General features: G+C 43.9%; 1 protein-coding gene across 1 annotated transcript in view; it reads left to right on the top strand.

The window, feature by feature from the left end:
• cbarpb (CACN subunit beta associated regulatory protein b) overlaps positions 1-11,278 on the top strand; it is a 25,598-nt gene that overhangs the window by 1,828 nt on the left and 12,492 nt on the right. Inside the window, exons 3-6 of the mRNA XM_023970823.2 lie at positions 268-340; positions 2,089-2,237; positions 5,489-5,550; positions 7,685-7,856. Of these exons, the coding sequence (XP_023826591.1) occupies positions 293-340; positions 2,089-2,237; positions 5,489-5,550; positions 7,685-7,856 (431 nt within the window). The 5' untranslated portion in view covers positions 268-292. The remainder of the gene's footprint in view (positions 1-267; positions 341-2,088; positions 2,238-5,488; positions 5,551-7,684; positions 7,857-11,278) is intronic.

Here is an 11,278-nt window from a genome sequence, read left to right on the forward strand (position 1 = left end):
ACAAGTTGATAAAGTTGGCCTATGACTGGCCTGTATTATTCTGTTTCGCTTTTCTCCATATTCATCAATTATTTTAAAGAGGAACAAGTATCTGCAGATATATTTACAGTAGATATCTGTGATATCAAACAAACATTTCTACCCAGCTGCCTGTGTTCTGACTGCATGTCTGTCAGTGAGGAGAGCAGAACCGGTGTCCAAATCTCTGTGGAGTGTTTTGTGGTGTGTTCCGGGAGCTTCCTAACTTCCTGTTGTCTGTTGTCTCAGGGGGACGCTCACGCTCGCCTGGACCATGAGCAATGAGTCTACCGTCTGGATCAACCTCACCGAGAACTCCACCGTAAGTCATTGCCAAGACCCCCTCCTCATCCTCCTTCCGTTGTGTGTGTTTGTGTGTGCGTGCTCTGCTAACTGCTCGAGCTGACTGTGTCCTCCTTCTATACAGCCTGACTGGCTAATAGAGAGAACATCCTGGTCTGTGCCTGAAATAATTGAATCCCTGATCTAATCTCGAGTTTAATTTCCCCTTTTAGAGAATTTACAATCTGACATCAGTGTCAGCGGTCATTAACGCTGGGGTAACATGCATATTGCTGAGTGTATGGTACAGTTGTTAACCTTGGTTACTATGTGTCTGTGGTATTAAACAGATGTACATGAGCAGCATACCACTGTATAACAGCTGTGTACTGCTGCTTCTCTTGAGCGGTTTGCATCTAACAATGCCATGGATCAAAGAAGCTGCAGAAATTCGTTTCTGATTGAACTAGCTAGTTTCCAAGCATTTGTTTTGATAGTAGGGCATCAACAGAGCAGATGCCAATGCTCAGCTATGTTGCCTTTTCAATTACCCACACACAGCACACACCCTAGAGCCAGAGTGACTTGTGGTGTTGGCAAGGTAAAATTTTACTATCTTGCCAGTGGAAAAGGCGTTCTGCCTTGGCTGATCCAAAAGCTTTTAGATAGACTACACATAATTCTATCGAGTCCAACCTCATTCAGAGTCTGACATTTTTGATAAAACCTAAACTGTGTCTTAGTCAGACAGCTAGACACRCTAAAATCTCCTCCCTTTTGTATTCAGTCAGTTCCAGCCCACCCCTCAGAGCATATTTTCCTGTCTTAGGTGCAGACAGGTTAATAGCACAGGCCCCAATGGATTAATACCTCTGTGGCGTTTATAGATTCATGGTTTACAAACCAGTGGGGGGTAAATCAATGGCTTTAAGCTGCATGCTGTAATTGGTAAGGTAATGCCTCTGCCCAGTGGGCTGTTTAGGGAGGCCTTTCTCGTAACATTGTTTGTTTTTCACATCCGAACACTTCCTGACTGAGATGTGGCTTTTTTTGTGATGAGACTAACCATTCCTGGTCTTACGCAATAGGTAGAAGTATGTATGGAGTGTAATAATTGCTCTCTAACAAGATAAAGCAATTAAAAGAAAAACTGTTACAGAGGGAAGTGTAGAGAAGTGCAGTGTTGCTTTTTTTTTTCTCCATTTAGCGCTCCTGCTGCCTTGTCTCACCTGAATAGCCTGCTCACAAAGGGACCAGGGGAACAGTTAGCCAAGAGGCCCTTCTACAAGTGGCTTCTCTCTGGGCTTTGATGTTCATGTGGGAAGATGCATGGCTCTGTGTTTTTTCTCTTCTCTTCCCTCCACACACACACACAGTCTTAGTGACTCAGGTCTCCGCCCCATCTCCCTCTCAGTAAACCCCCATACCGCTCAGGATCTTATAGCCGTGCACTTATCGTCTCAACCCCAGAACAATGAGCACACCTGTGCATACTCTCCCTCCGCCCACTCACCGCTAACCACAGTAGCATGACACACAGGCAGGGTATGATCTACCAAACCTCAATCTGAAACAATAGATTGAATAATATATGGAGATGAAAGGTAATTGTCTGAAGTGGGACATGTTTTAAAGTTCCAAGGGTTCTTTTCTTTTTATCCCTTGTTTAACCACCTTGATTAGTTCTATTATATTCCATTCTTCCATCAGTCCTTCACATCCCTACAGCTTTGTCTCTAGTCTCTACAGTTCCTGCTTTCCCTCATCCTCTCTCCCATGTTTTTCCAGGGGGTCCCATTTGAGCCTGGTAAACAACAGGGTGGTTATATCCTACTGCTGGTGCTCCTGTCCATCTTCCTGGGGGGAACACTGGTCCTGCTGTCTGTCCTGCTGATCGTCTGCAGACGTTGCTGTGATGGAGACTGCCGCCATGCCAGGTCAGACCACTAGTCCAGTGGTTCCCAACCAGGTGTACTAGGACCCTGGGGGTACTTGGCCTATCCACACGGGGTACTTGAGAAGACTCATGAGACCATAGGCTTAGTGGTAAAATGCACATGAGAGGGTACTCCGGGCAGAGTAAAATTCCGTTGGTGGTACAGTAACCACGGCACTAGTATGCATGGTTTAGTGACTATGCATGTCTATGAGTGAGATGGAGACCATTCAAATCCTGTATGCACATGTGTGTCTATCCCTCTGACATAAAGAGTGCATGCAGAGATGTAACAATGCATGTTGTAAGTATGGTAAAAAAAAGACTGTACAGTGCATTCCGTTATTATTGAGTTCTATTGTCTGTCTACAGACCATTGTTGATCTAACATGGAAACATCATTATATTCATTTGTAAGTGATTTTTAATCGTTTTCATTTAGAAATAGCACCTTTTCTGTATATGTTATGTCTAAGAGATACAGACTTCTATTTGTATATGATATGTTTATTCCATTTCCATGCTCCTCTCTTTTCAGTACACAGCAGCAGAGTCAGGCAGTGGCAGGCTGCAGGCTGGCCATGGTAGAGTAGTGCAGACTGGTACAAATGATGAGTGTAATGAGATTTCATAGCAGCCATCAACGCTGATTCATTTTACGTCTCACACTGTCATAAGCTCTAGCTGCAGCGCAAGCACGCACACACACACACACACACACACACACACACACAACAACACACACCCACCACACACAACACACCACAACACACACACACACACACACACACACACACACACACACACACACACACACACACACACACACACACACACACACACAGAGGAAATGAAAGCACAGAGCTGGGCAGCCAGAGAAATCCCTAAAGTCATTCTCACACAGATATTATGAACTGGGTGGTTTGAGCCCTGAATGCTGATTGTATATCAGACCGTAAACCACAGGTATGACAAAACATTTATTTGTACTACTCTAATTACGTTGGTAACCAGTTTATAATAGCAATAAGTCATCCGTGTTGCGTCGTACCTAAGAACAGCCCTTAGCCATAGTATATTGGCCATATACCACACCCTCTCGTGGCTTTTTACTGAAATATCAAATAAAATAAAATTTCATTTGTCACATACACATGGTTAGCAGATGTTAATGCGAGTGTAGCGAAATGCTTGTGCTTCTAGTTCCGACCATGCAGTAATATGTAACAAGTAATCTAACCTAACAATTTCACAACAACTACCTTATACACACAAGTGTAAAGGAATGAATAAGAATATGGACATACAACTATATGAATGAGCGATGGCCGAACGGCACAGGCAAGATGCAGTAGATGGTATAGAGTACAGTATATACATATGAGATGAGTAATACAGGGTATGTAAACATTATATAAGGTGGCATTGTTTAAAGTGGCTAGTGATACATTTTTACATACATTTTTTCATTATTAAAGTGGCTAGAGATGAGTCAGTATGTTGGCAGCAGCCACTCAATGTTAGTGATGGCTGTATTCTGTTCTTTGTATGTCATTTTAATATTTGAGAATTAACCAATGATATTAGGCCACTCTTGGCCATGATTACAGACACCTGTGTGTCTTTTGACACTATATAAACGAGTCAACCCGCAGTGTTTGTGATTATACCCTAAAGAAGACAGCTTGGTTGTCGAAACATTGGTAATTACATTTTTGCATCTGAGCTCCTAGAGTGTGCGGCTCTCCTTTATTTTCAAGTTTTCTACTCCGCTAGCCAGCACCTCGCCTTAATAGGTGTGCGTTTCTTTTTCTTCTAGAGTGATGGCTGTTTAACAGTCTGATGGCCTTGAGATAGAAGCTGTTTTTCAGTCTCTCGGTCCCCGCTTTGATGCACTTGTACTGACCTCGCCTTCTGGATGATAGCTGGGTGAACAGGCAGTGGCTCGGGTGGTTGTTGTCCTTGATGATCTTTTTGGCCTTCCTGTGACATCGGGTGCTGTATGTGTCCTGGAGGGCAGGTAGTTTGCCCCCGGTGATACGTTGTGCAGACCTCACTACCCTCTGGAGAGCCTTACGGTTGTGGGCGGAGCAGTTGCCGTACCAGGCGATGATACAGCCCGACAGGATGCTCTCGATTGTGCATCTGTAAAAGTTTGTGAGTGTTTTTGGTGACAAGCCGAATTTCTTCAGCCTCCTGAGGTTGAAGAGGCGTTGCTTTGTTTTGTTGACATTGAGTGTGAGGAACACCACACTCTGAGGGCCCTCACCTCCTCCCTGTAGGCTGTCTCGTCGTTGTTGGTAATCAAGCCTACCACTGTAGTGTCGTCTGCAAACTTGATGATTGAGTTGGAGGCGTGCATGGCCACGCAGTCATGGGTGAACAGGGAGTACAGGAGAGGGCTGAGAACGCACCCTTGTGGGGCCCCAGTGTTGAGGATCAGCGGGGTGGAGATGTTGTTACCTACCCTCACCACCTGGGGGGCGGCCCGTCAGGAAGTCCAGGACCCAGTTGCACAGGGCGGGGTCGAGACTCAGGGTCTCGAGCTTAATGACGAGTTTGGAGGGTACTATGGTGTTAAATGCTGAGCTGTAGTCGATGAACAGCATTCTAATATAGCATAAAGGAACCACAGACACTATGACAGAGAAGAGATCTCAGCTGTTCTCCTGCTCCAGAATAAGGCTGTGGTGGGAGTCAAAAACACAGTGCATCAGTGAATTTAGGGCAATTACAAATAATATAATAGGGAGAATTCCTCCCCTTAGTGAAGTTATTACGAAGAGAACTGCATATATTTCATTTGTATCATAGTAGGCATTAATAGAGATCTAATTTGTAATATTTATTAGAAGAAATAATACTCAGTATTAGTATTAGAAAGAAAAACCATAGTATAGAACTAACATCCCATTCTCTACTGAAGAGGTCAAGAGGCCCATTTTCCCTGAAGGTTTCCATGTCACCTGACATGATTTACATGTGCATTGATTATGCTGCTACTAGTCAGATTGACCTTGCTGTGAGAGTATGTTTGTCCTCTATATGTGCTCCTGTCAGCCCTACAGTCTAGGGCTAAGCATACGGCTATATTTCAAATGACACCTTATTCTAGATGTAGGGCACAACTTTTGATGTGACTCTGGTCAGAAGTTGTGCACTACATACAGAATAGGGTGTGATTTGAGACGTAGCTATAGACTTCAGGGGTAAAGATGTCTGTGCATTGATCGGTGCTCCTCTGTGCTGCAGGGCCAGCGATGACCCTGAGAAAACCAACACCAGCTACATGGAGGAGTCTCAGCCAGTACATGGTAAATCAAAACCCCCTGTTTCTCATTTGTCAACACTTGAAAAATAATGTATAGAAGCTGAACAAAACACTCTCGCTTCAATGCAAATGATTGATTTAAAGTCACAAATGTTTCGGCTTGCCTTCATCTGGGTTTCTTTGTCGTCTCCAGTAAACACCCATGGGCATTGGCCATATTGCCATGTACTGTACTAACCCAAGAACAAAAGGTTCTGTGAAAGTGAAGCCATGCTCCTCTGCTACAGTACGCAGTCATGTCATGTACAGTGCATTCGGAAAGTATTCAGAGCTCTTGACTTTCTCCACATTTTGTTACGTTACAGCCTTATTCTAAAATTAATTCAAATGTTTTTCCCTCATCAATCTACACACAATAGCCCATAATGATAAAGCGAAAACAGTAAAAAAAAAAATCCCTTATTTACGTAAGTATTCAGACCCTTTGCTATGAGACTCGAAATTGAGCTCAGGTGCATCCTGTTTCCATTGATCATCCTTGAGATGTTTCCACAACTTGATTGGAGTCCACCTGTGGTATATTCAATTGATTYGACATGATTTGGAAAGGCACACACCTGTCTATATAAGGTCCCACATTTGACAGTGCATGTCAGAGAAAAAACCAAGCCATGGGGTCAAAGAAATTGTCTGTAGAGCGCCAAGACAGGATTGAGTCGAGGCAAAGATCTGTGGAAGGGTCCCAAAACAATTCTGCATCATTGAAGGTCCCCAAGAACACAGTAGCCTCCATCATTCTTAAATGGATGAATTTTGGAACCACCAAGACTCCTCCTAGTGCTGGCCGCCCGGCCAAACTGAGTAATCGGGGAAGAAGGGCCTTGGTCAGAGAGGTGACCAAGAACCCGATGGTAACTCTGACAGAGCTCCAGAGTTCCTCTGTGGAGATGGGAGAACCTTCCAGAAGGACAACCATCTCTGCAGCATTCCACTAATCAAGCCTTTATGGTAGAGTGGCCAGACGAAATCCCCTCCTCAGTAAAAGGCACATGACAGCCCACTTGGTGTTTGCCAAAAGGCACCTAAAAGACTCTCAGACCATGAGAAAAAAGATTCTCTGGTCTGATGAAACCAAGATTGAACTCTTTGGCCTGAATGCCAAGCGTCACGTCTGGAGGAAACCTGGCACCATCCCTACGGTGAAGCATGGTGGCGGCGGCATCATGCTGTGGGGATGTTTTCAGCGGCAGGGACTGGGAACGGAACAAAGTACAGAGCTCCTTGATGAAAACCTTCTACAGAGCGCTCAGGACCTCAGACAGAGGCAAAGGTTCACCTTCCAACAGGACAATGACCCTAAGCACACAACCAAGACAATGCAGAAGTGACTTTGGGACAAGTCTCTGAATGTCCTTGAGTGGCCCAGCCAGAGCCCGGACTTGAACCCAATCGAACATCTCTGGAGAGACCTGAAAATAGCCTTGCAGTGATGCTCCCCATCCAACCTGACAGAGCTTGAGAGGATCTGCAGAAAATAATGGGAGAAACTGCCCAAATACAGGTATGCCAAGCTTGTAGCGTCATACCCAAGAAGAATTGAGGCTGTAATCGCTGCCAAAGGTGCTTCAACATAGAACTGAGTAAAGGGTCTGAATACTTATGTAAATGTGATATTTCAGTTTTTTTATTTTTTGGTTTCATTTGCACAAAAAAATAAATAAACTGTTTTTGCTTTCTCATTATGAGATATTGTGTGTAGATTGATGATGAGAAAAAATCAATTTAATCGATTTTAGAATAAGGCTGTAACGTAACCATGTGGAAAAAGTCAAGGGGTCTGAATACTTTCCGAATGCACTGTATATACAGACATTTCAATGTGGTTTATCTGAGGATCTCTGCTCTCTCCTGGGAATGATAATTCGGGAGTACATTTACATTCATTAAGCGAGACAAAGTAATTACCTAAGGCAAGGGACATTTAGTACACAATATCAGATCTGCTTTGTCCTGAATATATTAGAACAAACAAAGTTCTATTTTGAAAAGTGCATGTCATACATATATACATGCACACACTCAGCATGGTGCTTTCCTGGATTGTAGGTTAGATTCTTCCTGGGACAAACCTTCCGCCAGACCCTGACCTCCCTCCCTCCCTCTCCCACCCCCCCCAGGACAGATCACCATCCGTGTAGACGAGTCAGACTGCCTATCGGCCGCCAGCTCCCACGTTGACATGGAGACAGAGCGCTTCCTGTCCACAGGCACCCAGGGTGGCCGCCGCGTCTCTTTCAATGAGGTGGCACTCTTCGACCACGGCAAGAAGGCCCAGGAGAAAGGCCGTAGGTCAGGCAGATTCCTCCGCCAGACACCCACTCACTCCCCCGCAGTAGACTTCTCTGAATACGCTCATATTCTACAATATAATACAACGACGGCCTTAGCAACAAGCTGTTTGTGTGTTTAAAACCTGTGAAAAGATTGGCTCTTACTTTGTTACATTAGAAGACATTATGGAGACACTTTGTAAGAGCCATCTGTGTAATACATTATAAAGGCAGTTGGAAGAGCTGTTATGATGCTTTATTATAGGGTAATAATAGGGACTGATGCTCTGAAAATGCATCATACACACATTATTCATAGAAAGGATTTCCAAAATGCAGACATACTCGCATAACATAATTGTGCAGTGTAGCCTACTTTCATAATGTATTATGTATGGTATGGTAACAAAGCTCTGTATGATCCAATGACTGAATATATGAATGGACAAAGCCATCGATCACATGACACCATTCATTCCTATGTGAAGCCTCAATAGTGCATTGAAACCAAATGTCGGTTATGATGGCTTCTCAGGGAGACATGAAATCAGAGAGGAAGAGATGAAGCAAGAGGTTTTACTCAGCCCAAAATCTGTCCACGAAAATAAGCCCACGAAGTTTGGATTTTTTTTATGAAGGTCAATAAGTGAGTGTCGAATTTGGTCAACAAAATATGTAATTGATAATTTGCTACGTGAGGCTTGTATTCGGAATAGTTAGGTTGTCAAGAATACAACTTTGAAAAAAAACTACTTTTAATATTGGAGTTGTGCCTGTAGCATGGACATTGCCATTGAGGGCTTCCACCATTTTAAAGTAGGCAACTGCGTGGGGATTCCTATGACTTGGGAGCAATCAGCCAATGAAAAATAAGAAGGCCTAAATGGCACTGTCACAGATGCTATAATGGTACAGTTACAAAGATGACTCCGATATCTATCTCTATGGCCTGCTGTTCATACGCATATCTACCCTCTCATTGGTTAGAATGGTTCCACCTGATCTTGCCTACTCCTGCTTGCCTTCCATCTTTGAGGACATGTATTTCCATTCTTAGAGCGGTCACTTGACTATCTTGTCAATATAATAGACAATCTTTGATAACGTGCAGTTTTAGCTACACCAGGAAGTGATATTGCAGGCTAGCACAGTGCTACCCCCTTTAATGAGTAAATCAAGTTGAAGGGCGACCGGAGTACTACAGGCTGCCATTAGCAAATAAATTATCCTTATTACTTCTTCTTTGTGCGATTTTTAATTAATTGGTTTAAGGACATACACTACATGACCAGAAGTATGTGGACACCTGCTCGTCAAACATCTCATTCCACAATTATGGGCATTAATATGGAGTTGGTCCCCCCTTTGCCTCCACTCTTCTGGGAAGGCTTTCCACTAAATGTTGGAACATTGCTGCGCGGACTTGCTTCCAGTCAGCCACGAGCATTAGTGAGGTCGGGCTCTGATGTTGGGCAATTAAGCCTGGCTCGCAGTCGGTGTTCCAATTCATCCCAAAGGTGTTCGATGGAGTTGAGGTCAGGGCTCTGTGCAGGCCAGTCAAATTCTTCCACACCGATCTCAACAAACCATTTTTTAATGGATCTCGCTTTCTGCACAGGGGGCATTGTCATGCTTAAACTGGAAAGGGCCTCCCTCAAACTGTTGCGACAAAGTTGGAAGCACAGAATTGTCTAGAATGTCATTGTATGCTGTAGCGTTAAGATTTGTCTTCACTGGAACTAAGCGGCCTAGCCCGAACCATGAAAAACATTCCCAGACCATTATTCCTCCTCCACCAAATTTTACAGTTGGCACTATGCATTCGGGCAGGTAGCGTTCTCCTGGCATCCACCAAACTCGGATTTGTCCATCGGACTGCCAGATGGTGAAGTGTGATTCATCACTCCAGTGAACGTGTTTCCACTGCTCCAGAGTCCAATGGCGGCAAGCTTTTCACCACTCCAWCCAACGCTTGGCATTGTGCATGGTGATCTTAGGCTTGTGTGCGGCTGCTCGGCCATGGAAACCCATTTCACGGAGCTTGCAATGAACAGTTCTTGTGCTGACGTTGCTTCCAGAGACAGTTTCAGAGACAGTCCTGCAACCGAGGACAGACGATTTTTACGCACTCGGCTGTCCCATTCTGTGAGCTTGTGTGGCCTACCACTTTGCGTCTGAGCCGTTGTTGCTCCTAGATGTTTCCACTTCACAATAACAGCACTTACAGTTGACCGGGGTAGCTCTAGCAGGGCAGACATTTTAGGAACTGACTTGTTGGAAAGGTGACATCCTATGACGGTGATATGTTGAAAGTCACTGAGCTCTTCAGTAAGGCCATTCTACTGCAAATGTTTGTCTATGGAGATTGCATGGCTGTGTGCTCGATTTTATACACCTGTCAGCAACGGGTGTGGCTGAAATAGCCAAGTCCACTAATTTGAACGGGTGTCCACATACTTGTGTGTATGTAGTTTATATCTGTTTTTTTAGAAGCAATTATTGGTACCATGATTGTCTTTGATTTTTATTTTATTTACACAAACTTTGACCGTGAAGATTACCATTTTTCCATTCACTATAATGGGGGATCCTGTTTTCTGCTAACCATGCCTGCGGTACTGAGGTACTGAGGTCGGCCTTGAACTTCCGTGGCTTCATTGAGAGGAGGCGGTCCTTCTCCACTCATGCGCTGTCTCTCTCCCTCTCTCTAACTTTTTCTCTCTCTCTCTCTCTCTCTCTCTCTCTCTCTCTCTGACTGTCTTAATTCTTTGCTTGAGCCCCACCTCAGTCTGATATGCAAATGAGGTTGAGACAAACTCTGTAGGGCAAAATACACAATACAGCTGAGCCTTGAGTTTGAAGTGAGAATTCCTCAGTGTGTTCCTGCCCAGTACTAAAAGGCTTGATCCAACAAATGAAACACTTGATGATTAGTGAAATCAGGTGTAGTGATAGTTGAGAAGAAAAGCCTTCACTCCCTGCAGGTCCCAGGGAGTAGGATAGAATAACATTCCTTGAAAGTGACAGCAGCACTTCTATTCAAATCAAATCAAATCAAATCAAATTTTATTAGTCACATACACATGGTTAGCAGATGTTAATGCGAGTGTAGCGAAATGCTTGTGCTTCTAGTTCCGACAATGCAGTAATAACCAACAAGTAATCTAACCTAACAATTCCACAACTACTACCTTATACACACACACAAGTGTAAAGGGATAAAGAATATGTACATAGAGATATATGAATGAGTGGTGGTACAGAACGGCATGGCAAGATGCAGTAGATGGTATAGAGTACGGTATATACATATGAGATGAGTACTGTAGGGTATGTAAACATAAAGTGGCATAGTTTAAAGTGGCTAGTGGTACATGTATTACATAAGATGGCAAGATGCAGTAGATGATATAGAGTACAGTATATACATATGAGATGGGT

The sequence above is a fragment of the Salvelinus sp. IW2-2015 genome, linkage group LG26 (genome assembly GCF_002910315.2).
Source record: "Salvelinus sp. IW2-2015 linkage group LG26, ASM291031v2, whole genome shotgun sequence".
Lineage (NCBI taxonomy): Eukaryota > Metazoa > Chordata > Actinopteri > Salmoniformes > Salmonidae > Salvelinus > Salvelinus sp. IW2-2015.